Source organism: Muntiacus reevesi, chromosome 1 (genome assembly GCF_963930625.1).
Source record: "Muntiacus reevesi chromosome 1, mMunRee1.1, whole genome shotgun sequence".
Lineage (NCBI taxonomy): Eukaryota > Metazoa > Chordata > Mammalia > Artiodactyla > Cervidae > Muntiacus > Muntiacus reevesi.
Genome location: NC_089249.1, coordinates 197,924,205 through 197,938,408, shown reverse-complemented (window position 1 = coordinate 197,938,408; position 14,204 = coordinate 197,924,205). Strand labels below are relative to the sequence as shown.

Below are 14,204 nucleotides of genomic sequence, written 5' to 3'. Positions count from 1 at the left end.
ATGTGGCCCTTCTCGGCCCTGAGTTCCTGCCCCCTCCACAGGTATTTAAGGAAGTTTCTCCCCATCTTCCTGGAAGCTGCTGCAGGGCCAGGCCTGTTGCTGGGCTGAGGGGCCAAGCCATTTAGCCTGAGTAGTAAGGAGGGCGTGACGGTTCCAGTGTGGGAGCTAAAAGTGGGAAACCATTTTGCTCTGGGACTTTACGGCTTCAATTGCCAAATCTAATTTAGATCAGAGCCTGTCTTTTTAAACATCCAAACCTCGGGAAGCTGAAGCCTTGGAATGTGCTTATCAGACTGTCCTGAAGCTCCAGGAAGGTTCATATCTGCTCTGCTCTGAGGTGAGAGGGAGCCAAGCCTGGACTTGGGCCTCGTCTTAGATGCATCTCTGAGGTGTGGACAGAACGTGACTGCTGTTGGGTGCAGCGTATTAGGGTGGATTCAGTAAGAAAAGGGGGCCCACCCGCACACCCACCAGCATGAGAAATAGAATAAAACTCACCCCCAAGACTGGCCCTTTTGTGTCTTCTGCCAGGGGCCCTGGTGAGGTGACCGAGGGATTGACCTCTTCATTCTTTTGGTGTCATTCAGGGACCTTGATTCCTGTGTTCCTCTACTTGTGAGCATTGGCGTCATTAAGTCAGAAAACCTCAGGCTGGCCTGGCAGAATGTGTGAGATCTGTGGCTTGAGGTTAAGAGCTAGCACCTCTGTAAGAAGGAGACTTGGTGCCCCCACACTACATGGGGCCAGTCCCTTTGTCCAGCCTCCCAGTCCCCTTTAAAGTGGGGTCCAGGCCCAGCGAGGGGGTGTGCACCACTGGACCAGGCCCACCAAGGTCCCACTGGGCTCCAGGGAAGGGGGGCATGTTCTCCCAAGAGCAGCTGGCTTGGGCTGCTGGTATGAAGGCCAGTGCAGCCTGGAGGAGGTGATTCCAGGGCTGGGCCTCCAGGTGCCAGGTTCTAGGTGCTTCCTGGCACCTGTGAGCACCGGGTCCTGGCAGTAGGTGGGGGGGAGTGTGCATCTCACTCTCCTCAGTGAACACCAGGCCTATGGTAGGTTTCCACATAGACACCTGTCTTCCATTAACTCAGGCTGCTGGATCGCGGTACTGAAAACTGGGCAGCTGAACCACAGATATTTATCCCTCACACTTCCTGAGGCCGGGAGCCTGAGACCAGGGTGCCACTGGGGTTGGCTTCCTGGTGGGGACTGCAGTCCTGGTACGTGGCCTGCCAGCTTCCTGCTGTGTCCTCACCTGGGGGTGGCGGTGGCAGGAGTCCTGTTTGTCTAGCCTGTTCTTCTCATAAGGACACTGGTTCTATAGAGTTAGGCCCCAGCCTCTTGACCTCATTTAACCTTCTTCACCTCCTAATTTCTTCTCTGTATGTACAGACATACTGAGGGGGTCAGGGCTTCAGGATACCTTGTAAAAGGGATTCTGTGACTTAAATCAAGGTTTTTCAAACTTTCTGAAAAGGGATGAGATAGTGAATATTTGTGGGTTTGGGGGCCTTCTAGTCTCTTTGTGACTGCTTGGCTCTGTGGTATCAGCATTAATATGACTGTGGCCACAGCCATGTGCCAATAAAACTTTATTTATAAAAACGTGTGGCAGGTCAGATTCCATAATTTGCCCAGCTCTCAACCAACTTAAATGATGTACCTGCTCAATAAAGAGATTTGGAAAGAAAAAAAGCCACAAAATCATTTAATCCCAATTCTCCCATCAAAAGAACTGTGGTTGGGGTTTGACGAAGCCCTTGGCTTTCTCTGAAGATTTTTGGTTGTAACTGGGACTATTCTGTAATTTTGATTGTGCATGCTGTATTTCTTATGACAGCAGACCCCTCCTGAGACCATTTCTGTAGTTGAACTGCTGGTTCAGGATTAGTAACCAGCCCCCGCAGGGCTGTCTGCCGGCTCCATAGCTGTCCATTTGGTCCACGGGTGTAGAGTGGTGTGGTTAGAGTTGTCCTGAAGTGTGTACACGTGGTGTGCGTGTGCACACACTGTGTGTTTATGTGCATTTGGCGTGTTCATTTTTCTCTTTGTGATGCAACAGACAGTCTTTGGATTTCACATCCTTGGGTGTGATCCTTGGGAGGGGGAAGGCCTCATCTCCGGCTGGTCAGAGCTGTGCCCTCACCCTCACTGTTGCCAGCCTTCTGCTCTGCAGGTAGCTGGTGTCTGCTACCAGGGCAGGTGGGGGGGCATCCTGTCCCTCCTACTCTGGTAGGGGGATGTGGGGGCCTTGTGTCTCCTCTCTGCTGTCACTTTAAACAGCTCTGTTCCTTCTGCGTCCCGCTGGTTAATTAACTTGACTGGTCAAGGGCTCTCTGAGCTGCGCTTTTGTGGGGCTGTCAGACCCACTTGATGCGAGGCTGCGTCCGAGCCCGTTTTGTTCCGAGTGTTGGGGCACTGCCTCCCTCTGCTTACACCATGGGGGGAGGTCACAGTTCCAGGCCTAGAATTTGGGGGTGGGGCCCAGTCAGTGGGGCCCAGAGCCCCCTATGGACAGGTCAACCCTGGAGGTGGACAGGCCCACCCTGGAGGCCGGCAGAGACCCACAGCCAATGCAGCCTGTCTCGCATCCTGGCCGTGGGACCCAGGCCCGATGCAGCGTGTGTCCACCCCAGTGCCTGCCTCTTCCTTGTCCCCTGCTGTCTGCAGACGGCCCCTTGCCCCAAGTGCTGCCTGGTGCAGGGTGCTCCAAAACAGCAGCTCCGCCCTGCAGCTCTGGTGGCCAAGCCTTTAAGGTACAGAGGCCCCTGGGGCACGCTCGGGCTACAGGGGGCCAGTGGTCCTCCTCCCCTTCCAGCCCATCTCTCCATCAGAACTAACGGGTGGCAGGCACTCGGGGAGAATGCTCGCCGGCTGGTCCCAGCTCACAGGGCTGCTGAGCACCGGCGCTGGAGGGACAGTAGAAGACGCAGTCAGCTTTAATGGCTCTGGCAGGGCCTCAGGATTGGCTGGGAGCCAGATGGCTGCCCTGAGGGTCGTGGCCCAAGCCCCCTTTCCAGGCCAGCCCTGCAGCTCATGGCCCCATCCTTATTCACAGGCCCAAATGAAACAGCACTGTGGGCAATTCCACTGTGCGGGGGTCATAAATCAGGAGACGGCCCGGGTAGGGGCTGTGGGGCGAGGGGGGAGCTCTGGTGTGCTCAGTCCTGCAAGTTCTTTTCGCTGGTCTTAGCAGATTCCTCTGCCAAACTGTGAGCTGAAACAAGGCGATGGGTCTGTGGTGTCTGCAACCCTGGGCTCAGCTGCTCTGCCCACGGAGGTGACTGTTGCCCTGTCCTAAACCAGAGGTGTCCCTCCTGCCCCCCAGGACTCGTGGGGCCTTGCCTGCATCCCTCCCACTGCATCCTCCCCAGTGCCCATGCCCACCAGCGACCAGCCCCGCCCTGCCACACCAAGGACCACACGGAGACGTGAGGGCTGCTGCTCCCAGCGCTGACCCTGGCCGGGCTAGAGGCCATGGTGACATGCCCCAGTTCCACTCTGTCCCCTCCAGGGCCATACAGGTGCTTTTATTAATTACTTAAGGGAAAGCAATTGCATGGCCACTCGATACAAATCCCTCAAGCTGCTGTTGGTGGCCACACTGGCCATGCCGCAGCCGGCCAGGATCCCGGAACCCGGGCACCATCTGGACCCCTGCCACTATGCAGCCAGATTGTACTGCCAGCCTCTCTCTCTTGTGCAATTTTTCATTAAATGAATTGAGTTTGCTGGAAATCGCTGGGTCGTAAGTATTCCCTCCCACTTGGTGTGGTTGGCTTATTGCTGTTCCCATGCTGAGCTCCCAGATCTGGCCTGGGAGTGGGCAGGGTGGGGTAGGGGCTGCAAGAAATGCCGCGTTTACCCCCCACCTCCCTGCCCAGCATCCTCAGACTTCCGGGTTGTAAATATCTCACTGTTTCTGAACCAGCTTAGGGAGGTTGGGAAGGACTTGTCGGGGTGGTACATAATTGCTGCATTCAATTAAGTCTTTTCCTTCTGCTTCCTTCATTTCCATTGAGAAAGTGGCAGTGACGGAGGTGGTTGTACATGGAGACGGTTGTACACGGAGGCAAGACGCGCATTTAACATGGAAACATTCATAACATCCTTTGAAAATTGTATGGGATGAAAAAATAAGTGCATATTCAATTCTAAATGCATTCATACATACACACATCCATACACACACTTGCATTTACCTGCAGGGGCATGTTCACACACACTCAACCCGGGAAATAAAAATCCTGAAACATTTTTAAACTGTGGTTTTGGGAATAAGCATCTCCTATGCCTGTTTATCTGACAGGCGGGCATTGGAGCAGAGCTGCAGAGACTGTGGTGCAGGTGTCCCCCAGGGGCAGCCGCTCTGAGGCCTGTTGCAACTCTTGGGACAGGCGTGGCCCCCTAAGGAGGCGAGGACCGTGCCCCTTCAGAGGAAGGCGAGCCCAGCCCCCCAGGTCAAGCCTGCCCCGAGGAAGTGCCTCTCCCTGAAGCTGGCCTTTCCTCTCCAGCAGTGGTCCCCAACCTTTTTGGCACCGGGGACCAGTTTCGTGGAAGATGGAATTTTTCCACGGACCTGGGAAGGGGAAGTGGTTTCCATTTTGCCTCCTGGTCACCTCCTGCTGAGCAGCCCAGTTCATAACAAGCTGTGGACCAGTACTGGGTTGGGAATCCCTGCCCTGGAGTCTACACCTGGAGCCGGCAAACCGTGGCCTGTGCCACATCCAGCCCTCTGCCTTTTTTGACAATAGTTTTTTTGGCACTCGCCTACCCCCATGTGTTTGTAAGTTGGTCTTGCTGCTTCCCAAGTGACGACAGGGCTGAGAAGTCGTCACAGAACTCGGTAACCCATGGAGCTGGAAGCTTCCACTCTTTGGTCCTTTCCACTCTCTGTGGGCAGGTCACCAGCCCTGCCCTAAACCAGCAGTCCCCTCTGTTCCTCCTATCATCTTGCCCATGGCCTCGACCCACAGGTAAGCCGGAGGCTAGGGCTGCCTGGCTTCCTTCCCTTGACTGAAGGCTCGCTGTCCTGAGCCCAGCTTTTGCAGTCCTTGCTGGGCTTCTCCAGCCCCCAGCTCCCTGGGACGTCCACGGTTCCTCTTGCTTGGGGCCTAGTTCCAGGGCGCTTCTGACAATGCAATACAAGGGAGAGGCTCCCAGAACACATGGTGTGTGTGTGTGTGTGTGTTGGGGTGTTGAGAGTCTACACAGCAGAGGAGGGGGCAGAAGGACCCCGTCTCAGCCCGTCCTCCTCAGGCTTGTTTGCCCCTCTCTTGCCGCGCCCAGGCACAAGGGGCTCCCCTGGCCAGGCTGGCATTGCGGTGAGTCCTGCCGGCCTGGGGTCCAGTGCCAAGCCTCCCAGACTCTCAGCTTCCTCCCCTGAAGCAGCGGCGGGGACTCTGAGAACCTTCTCCACATCACCTTCACTTCTTTGTTTGCCCCATGGAGATGGACAGCTTTCCCCTCTTCCTTACTCTGTAATCCCCGCTGTTGTAAAACATTGCTTAGGCGTTTTACCTAGTCGGGGGTACGTGTGTCTGACTGGGGGGAGATTTTGGTTTGAAGTGACTTCAGGCGGCCGAAGCTCAAACCACGTGGCCTCTGGGCTCCTTAGTGAGTCTGGGCACCACAGTGGACCATGTGCAGATGGGGTGTGACTCTGGGGGGTGGGCCAGAGGCACCCACTGGGGGATGCAGCAGCCTCCCCTCTCCCTCCCCATCGGGATGAGAAGACACCCTTTCCTGTCTCATGAGAGAACTTCTTGGGAGGACAGGGTGGGCTCAGCACGCCCTGGGTAGTGTGGGGTCGCAGGCCCGAGGGCTCAGTCATCTCTCTTCTGCCCCCCACGCAGTGCACGTGCCGGAAGGACATGGTCAAGATCTCCATGGACGTCTTCGTGCGCATTCTGCAGCCGGAGCGCTACGAGCTGTGGAAGCAGGGCAAAGACCTGACAGTGCTGGACCACACGCGGCCCACGGCCCTGAGCAGCCCTGAGCTGAGTACCTGGAGCGCCTCCCGGGCCTCCCTCAAGGCCAAGCTCCTGCGTAGGTGAGTTGCCCGGCCGCCCTGGCCGCTGCTCCTCCAGCCAGGCGGTCCCCCATTCTCCCTCTTCTCATCTCTTCTCCTCCTACCCACACCCCCCATCCCCCCGCCCCGCTCCGCTTCCCTCCTCCACCATTTCTCCTCCTTCGGAAGCAAAGTGTTTTCTCAAGCTGATTTCTTCCTCCAACTCTTAGGGCATCACCGCCAGCACTATCTATGTGGTCGGGGTCTCGGGCTCCCTCTCACTCCTTGTCTGCCCTCCCAGGGCCCCACACACTGTCTGTCTCAGGCTTTTGATTCACTGTCCTGGGTGCGAGAGCCTCATTTCTGCACTGGGGCTGTGAGACCCTTCTTGACTCTTGAGCAAGGACAGGAGCTGGGAGCCTGAGGCTCCCCCCAACCCGTGTGGGAGCCTTACTCCTGCCCAGTGTGTCTGTGGCTGCTTGTTCTGGTGCCTCGGGTGATGTGTTCATTGCATCCTGGTTATGGATGGTGGTTATGGGGGTGGTTACGGTAGTTACGGGGGTGGTTGCACAGACCTGTCGCCTGGATGCTCTCCGCGCCCCATTCCACCTCAGAGGCCTCCTCCGAGCCCTCCTTCCACCCAGTATGCGTGTCCCTGCCCATCTCCTGCCTGCTGTCAGGTGGGGAAGGAGAGAGCACAATGGCCACCCTCTCCTGGCATCTGTGCTTGGCATATGGCCAGGAGGTTGTGGAAAAGGAGGCAGGGAAAGACAGCATCGTGCAGCCTTGGAAGTGTCCATCTCCATCGCGCTCTTTCTCTGGGGAATATCCCGGCTCTCGGGGCCTGAGCTACCCATGGACAGAGTTGAAACAGATCCCTTTTTGGTGCTCAGGGAACGGCCACCGGGGCCTCACCGGGCTCGGGGCATGGTTAGAGCAGGTGGGGCAGCCCAGAGCATCACACATGTCTGCGTCTGGGCTTCGGGGCCCAGCAGGCTCTCCCGTGACCTCTCGGCTCCATGGAGGTCACCCTGGATTGTAGACGGTCTGTCAACAGTGAGTGTGGCATGTCTCAATAAAACTTTATTTATGGACACTGAAGTGGGAATTTCATACCGTTTCCACATGCCACAGAAGGTTATTATCCTTCAACTTTGGAACCACTGAAAAACACAAACACCACTCGCAGTTTACGGGTGACGCCAAAATAGGCGGTGAGCAGTTCCAGGCCTCCGCGAGGCTTCCATCTGGGCCCTCGGTCACTGCTGGCAGATTCTGTCCCCACTGGCCATGGGTGGTGCCTCCCCAGAGCCTGGTCCCTGGCGGGTGGGGGCCCGGCCACTTCATTCCTTGGGCAGCGCCTCCTTGGTGGCGCCCCCACACTCTGCCGACACTGGGAGAAATCGTCCTGGCTGGGTGGTCACACCCACCCGGCAGCTTTTCTCCCCCGGGGCCGGCCTCCGTTCTGTGCTCTCATCCATGTGTTTCCACCCTCACCCCCTCTCTGAGAGTGTTGCCTCAGCGCTCCCCGCTACTCCTGACAGCCCGCACGGAGGGGAGGCCCGCTTCTATCTCTGCGGTTGTCTCTCCCTTTGATTTCCCGCTCTGTGTGTTCCTCCTCGAGAGCACTGCCTCAGGGTGGCTCCTCATCTCTCCCAAGAGCGGGAAGTGAGCCTGCTGACCCTTCAGCTGCCGGCTCCCAACCTGATCCATCGTTGCAGGATGCTTGGCTGGTGGTGGCTCAGGCTAACTGGTCAGTGGAGCGACTCAGGGCTCCCTCCAGGGAGGAAAGGGATGTGGGGCTGTGAGAGGAGACTGCCCAGAGGACGAGGACAAGGCCTCAGGCCAGGCCACGCTGGAACCTTCTGTGTACAGAGGAGGAACCTTGCGCCACCCCCCCCCCCCAACCCCCACCAATGTGTCCCACGGCACAGGGCTCCTTCCCACCTTCTCTCTCTATGTGCCAGCCTGGGACTCAATGACCAGCTAGGTCCTGTTGCCAAGGATACATTTAGTATGTGAGATAAGGCTGAGTCCCCCACTTGGGGGGACATTCTCTGAAGAGGCTGACAGATGAAGGGCTCAGGAGCGGAGCCCCAAGCCCCAGCTGGGGGCTGAGGCCCCCGCTAGCAGAGGCCCTTGTGAGCTTCCCTGCTGGCCGCGTGGCCGCCCTGCCCTCACCCCGCTGTGCCTGGCCTCCAGGGCCACCGGCTCGCCGAGCCTCCCTTGTTGGAGAGTTGGTTGGGGGTGCAGGGGGCACCACCCAAATATCCTTGTCTTGGGCCCGATTGGGGGGGAGCACAGAGCAGATTGGGGGAGAGAGACAACAGCAGAGATCAGAAGAGAGCTTCCCCTCCACGCTGGCTGTCAGGAGTAGCGGGGAGCGCTGAGACAGTGCTCTCAGACTGGGCCAGATTGGGATAAACCTGGGTCTGTCCCTAGACCGGGGTCTCCCTCCAGGCCCGCTGACATCCTCTGAGGGGACCGTCCAGGCTCCGGGGGGGGGCGGTGGTGGAGCAGCATCCTTGGCTCCACTCGATGCCAGGAGCACCCCCCCCCCCCCCCCGCCAATGTGACAACCACACACATCCCCAATGGGGTGGGCGCCTCACCGGCCGGCCGTGGACCCCCTTGCCCCCCACGTCCCTGTGTACCCTCGCCACCTCCTCTGGGTCACTGCAGTGACTCCTCGGTCCTTGCTCAGATGGCTCATCCAGCCCCCCCACCCCCCCCCGAGGGCCAGCCTTCCTGCCCCCTCTCCCAATACCACACCCCAGATGTCACCGCAGAGCAGAGTCTGGTGTTGGCCCCTTTGGGAGAAAACGACGCTCCCCATGGATTTACTCCTCATGCCTAAATCTTGCCTAGTGAGCTGACCCCACCTGTGATAAACAGGACCCGTAACCTGTGACCTTGTCCTTGCTGCTGCTCTGCCCAGCTGGTGTCTTGGCTGTGCTCCCCTGCCCCCACTCCTGCCTGAGCAGCCCTTCTCCATATGTGGACAGTCTTTTCCTCTCAGCTCTTGATTATTTCCAACGAGAGCTGCGCCGCCCACATGTTGCCGCAGGTGTGTGTTCCGCCGGCCCCTCATGTGCACCCCGCGCAGAGCGTCTGAGCAGCCAGGCTCGGTTGGGGGGGGCTGTGCTCGTCTCTGAGTACGTGGTCCTCGTCCCTCCCCAGCTTCTGCTGCTGCCCCTGGTGGGACCTCCAGCTGCCCCTACAGGAGGCAAGAGCCCGCCAGCCTCCCTTACCCAGCCCTGCAGCTCCTACCCGCCTTCTTTCTGCCTGCCATCCTCACTCCCCATGGAAACGAGGAGTCAGAGAGGACATCCCTGCCCCCTTTGCTGCTCCCAGACCCTTGAGGGGCTGGCCTGGTCTCCCCTCCTCCCTGCGCCTGATGCCCTGGCCAGATGGACACCCCTGTGCCTCCAGCTCGCTCCTACCGGCCACCCTGACCCTGCCATGCTCCTGAGCCCTCCCCCCACCATCACCTCCTGACCTCTCAGAAGGGCCCATGACCATGGGCTGCCCCCTAAACCTCTGAGGCAACTCAGTGCAAAAGGGTCTCAAACAAAAAGCAGGACCTCACAGAAGAGGCTGACAATGAGCAGAAGAACACTTACCTCTTCTCCGAGAGGGTGGGTGACGACATTTGTGGAAGAACCTGCTGTGTAAAAAGAAGACTTTAGAAGAGATGGCACTTGGGCATTTAAGAGAGAAAAGAGATACAAGAGGTGGGTTGGCAGACGCTTCACAATGTGGGTTAAACAGAAGACACCCAAGCCTCTGGAACAAGTCAAAGGTCAACAGAAGGAACACGGGACCCAAATGGAATCAAACTTGGCGATTGTGATGCTGCAAGCTAGTAGACAGAGGACAAGGGCCTCAAAGGTCAGGAGAGCAGTCATTTCAGCCCAGAAGTATGGACCCAGCCAAATTACCAACCACGTGTGGGAAGGGAGCAAGTCCCAGGTTTCCCCTCCTACCTGAGAAAGCTGCTGGAGGATGTGCTCCAGCTAAACAAGGGCATCAATCAAGAAAGACATGTGATCAAGGAAACTGGATCCAATCCAAGAGAGTCCAAGGCAGCCTCAGATAAGGGGGTGGCCCCAGATTGTCGTTTAGAAGCAAGTGATCCCTGCCCAGGAGGCCACACCAAGAACTTGGAGATAACTAAGAACACTAAGCATCAGGGATAGCAGACCAGTTACTGACTCCAGGATGAGAAAGCAGAGAATGCAGTGAAGCAGATCTGTTGTTCATGGACGAACTATGTTTATGGGATCAGAAAGACAATATGGAGGTGGCCCCGGGGATCCTGTTGCAGCCAGACAGTGATTAGGGTGTGTGAGGTGACGTACCTCTTCTAGCCATCAGAAAGTTAGCCCCAGATCCTCCCAGTGTTGTTCCCAGCTTATGTTCTCATGAAACAGACTCTTTTTTGCATGTGATGTTCACTTTGCTGTCCCCTTTGCCTCCACCTTTGTGCCTAGTTTCACTTATCATGGGGAGTCCTTGAACTAGTGAGGCCTAGTAGCTGCTGGGTGGGGGGGGGGGGGTTGGTGCTATAGGAACAGAGCTCTGAGCCCAGTGGTGTGTTTTCTAATTTTATATATTTATATATTTGTGGCTGTGTTGGGTCTTCACTGCTACTCAGGCTTTCTCTAGTTACGGCAATCAGGGGCTGCTCTCCAGTTGCAGTACATGGGCTTCTCATTGTGGTTGCTTCTCTTGTGGAGCATGGGCTTTAGGGCACACAAGCTTCAGTGGTTGGGGCGCACAGGCTTAGTTGCCCCGAGGTATGTGAGATCTTCCCGGATCAGGGATTGAACCTGTGTCTCTTGTATTGGCAGGCGAATTCTTTACTGCTGAACCACTGGGGAAGACCCTCAGTGATGGGTTGGGGGCTGAGGAGTGTCTGGGCTCTCTAGGGACCCTGAAAGTGGGTGGGGCAGGGTCACCCGTTCCAGGTGGGGGGAGGGGGGTGCTGCAGGACCCAGAGGCCAGGTGAGTTGGCAAGAGGAGGACACCTGGGTGTGGTGGCCATTGTAGGGGTTCGCTTGGGCACCCGGCCCTGCAGCATCCCCAGACCCTGAGAGAAGCCTCCAGTTGACTGTGGGTGAAAAGCCTGCAGCTTCCCGCCTGTCTCTGAGTCAGGGCTTCACCCAGTGTGGGGAGTGTCCCCCGATGGGCCTGAGTCTCTCGTGCTCCCTCCCATCCTGCCCTGCCTGCCTGTCCTCCCGCATCCCTCGCCATCGCCGTGCACCCCTGCATGCCATGCTGTGTGTGATGCCATGCTCTGCCCATGACGCGCCCTCCCTGGAATGCTCCCCACTCCCGCCTGTGGTCATCGGGGTGGTCCATGCTGCCAACATCCAGTAGGGCTTGTCACACGCTGGGCCATGCCTGGGCTCAGGGCACAGAGCAGCTGCCAGCCAGGGGTAGGGGCCTGCGGGTCAGTCAGGCAGCGAGCAGCAAAGGACCAGCAGCAGTCAATGGTTAGCATCAGGGGACAGTTAGAAGGAGGCATTCCGGGAGCCAGTATCAAGGGCTAGGGCCACTGCAGACGCCCTAGGAGGAGGTGGGGGTTCTGGCCTCTGGAGCCTTTGGGGCCCCGCCTGCCCAGCCCCAGGCAGATAGCTCCTGAATGAGCCCTAGTCCTTGTCAGTGGGAGGTCTTGGTGTCTGAGCCCACCAGGGCGGGCGGGAAGCCCTAGCCTGCAACCTGGGCTGGCCTACTGTCCCTTCCCCAGGCAGGGCTTTTCCCCACCCACCCTCCCGCCCCAGCTGCTGGTCTCTAAACTTCTCTGTCCCCTCCCTGGAAGGTTCCAGGAACTGGCAGGGACATCCCCACAGCCCGAGCCCGGCAGAGGTGCCCTGGCCACTAACCTGCAGCCCGCACCCCCATCGCTTTCCTTTCTTCTTTTTAACCCTGATTCCCCCTGGCTTTCACTCAGAAGCTGCAGCTCAGCCTTATCTGGGACACTCACTTGGGGCCCGAGGACCTCCCTCAGTCCCTGGGGGCAGGGGCAGGGGCTGGGGGCCGGGTGCAGCTTAGACGAGGGGCCGAGGGGTCACTGCAGGCTCTGGGCGCAGAGCTCCTGCGGGTGGAGAAGACGCAGGGAAAGCCCGGGCGGGGCCAGGCCCTGCGGTGAGCCATCTGGGGTTAACAGGAGTCCTAGAGAAAAACCCCCTGACGTTTACATTCTAGACAAATTAGTCTGAAGGAAAACAGACACTGGAAAAAGACTGAGGAGGAGAGAAAACCCAGTCTAGAGAGGAAGAAAGAGCAGACCCGGAGGCCGGGGCTCTCGTAAGTGCACTGTCTGTCCGTCACGCAGGCATTTTCTACCAGCCGCTGTTTCCACCCGGGTTCACACTCCTGTCTCCCCGCGCCCTCCACACAGAGGCTCTTAGAGCCGTCCATCCCTGCATCCCATCGCCAGCTGCCATCGCACCCGCTTGATACTGCCCACCCTCACCATCATCTTCCCCTCCCCCAGGCCTCTCTCCCTTTCCCGCCCCTGCCCCCAGGAGCCAACCCCACCCAGGGCCCCGCTTCCCCTGCCCTCCTGGGGGGTGCTCGTCTGGGCTCTCTCTCTGGGCAGAGCGCACAGCCCGGTGCTTCTTCCTTGCATCATTTCACCTCCCCTGTGATGCGTCTCCCTCTCCAGGTCTCACCGGAAACGGAGCCAGCCCAAGAAGCCCAAGCCTGACGACCCCAGGTCTCCTGGAGAGGGGGCAGCCGGGGCAGCCCTCCTGGAGGAGGCAGGAGGCAGTGCAAAAGAGGAGGCGGCACCGGAGGAGGAGGAGGAGGAGGAAGCCCCGCTGCTGCCACAGGGCCGGGAGGCCGAGGGCTCAGAAGGTCAGTCCCGCTTGGCTGCCTGCGCTGACCAGGCCAGAGGGCCTGCGCTTTCACACTCGTTTGTGTGCCTCATGGGCAGGAACGGTGCTTTCTAAAAATGCACATTCGGGTGGGGGGGCCTCCGGAAAGTCCCTTCCCTCCCAGAAACTGAAGAGAGGCTATTCTAGTCCGACTGGTGGCTGGAACAGAATCCACTGGTCAGCAGCTCAGATTCATGGGCTTTACGCGCTGGTGCTGCAGGCTGGAGCTCTGGGTGCTGGCGTGGCCCAGCCTGGCGAGGGCCTGCCTCCTGGTCTCTAAGGTCACTGAGGCTTCGCCAGGGCCCCACCCTCATGACTCTCACCTCCCAGCCCCGTGACGCTGAGGCACAGGGCTCAACGTGAACTTGGGGAGACAGACTGAGTCCGTAACAGGTGTCATCTGGTCAGTTAGGAAAGAGGACGGCCTGCTGCTAGCTGGACGTGCCTGTGGTGGGGCCGCCCTGCTGGTGTTGAACAGAAAAGTGTATCTGGGCGCCATGGTGGGGTGTCTCAGAACTGTGCCCTTTACACGTCCGGAGGCTGTTCGCCATGGAGTATTACTCCTTGAGTGTGTGAACGTCCACCAAACCCACATTTTATGTGCTGCTTTTCTTTTCCAAGCTGGTTTCATATTCCTCATTTTCAGATTCAGCTGCTCATATGTCTGCACGTAGCAGCTGCCCCCTCCCAGGTGTGAAGGAGGGGCTGGGTGAGGCTGGGGGTTGGTGGCAGATCTCCAGGCAGCCCTGTCTCAGACCCCATCACAGGCTGTAGGCTGCTGGGGTTCCACTCAGGCCCTCCGGCTAGTCCTCAGGACTGTGTCTTGCTGCTTATGAGCCCAGCATGGTTGCTGCCCAGCTTGGGGTCAGGCTCTCCTCGGGGTCTTGTGGCTGATGTCACAGATGATACGGTGTTCGAGGTGACTGTCCACGAGGCCCTGTGTGTGGCAGGCATGAACCCCGGATATTCCCACCGGCTGGAAGGGGGTGTGTCCCTGCGAGGGGCCTCCTGAGTTACAGACGGGGGAGATCGGAAAGCTTCCTGGGAAGTGACACACTGGTGCGTGTCCCCAGATAGCCTGGCGTGCTGCTCACCCGGTGGGCATTGTGAAACAGCCCGGCTCCACTCAGGAGAGTCTGGACAGCCTGGGGAGGCAGCAGCCCAGGGGAGGGAAGCGCATGTTGGCACCATCTGGGCGCAGGCGAGATCACCCCATAGAAATAGACCTAGAGCCACATCACACTTGTTTGCAGAACATGTGATTTTCACGAAGATCCCACTTGTGATAAAAGCAACCAGAGAGTGATGCGGCC

General features: G+C 58.4%; 1 protein-coding gene across 2 annotated transcripts in view; it reads left to right on the top strand.

The window, feature by feature from the left end:
* Window positions 1-14,204, top strand: part of KDM4B (lysine demethylase 4B) — a 118,813-nt gene that overhangs the window by 86,074 nt on the left and 18,535 nt on the right. The window contains exons 10-12 of one of the 2 annotated variants that reach the window (XM_065917984.1): window positions 5,853-6,049; window positions 12,218-12,319; window positions 12,681-12,871. In XM_065917984.1, the coding sequence (XP_065774056.1) occupies window positions 5,853-6,049; window positions 12,218-12,319; window positions 12,681-12,871 (490 nt within the window). The remainder of the gene's footprint in view (window positions 1-5,852; window positions 6,050-12,217; window positions 12,320-12,680; window positions 12,872-14,204) is intronic. The other variant, XM_065917985.1, reaches the window with a different exon arrangement.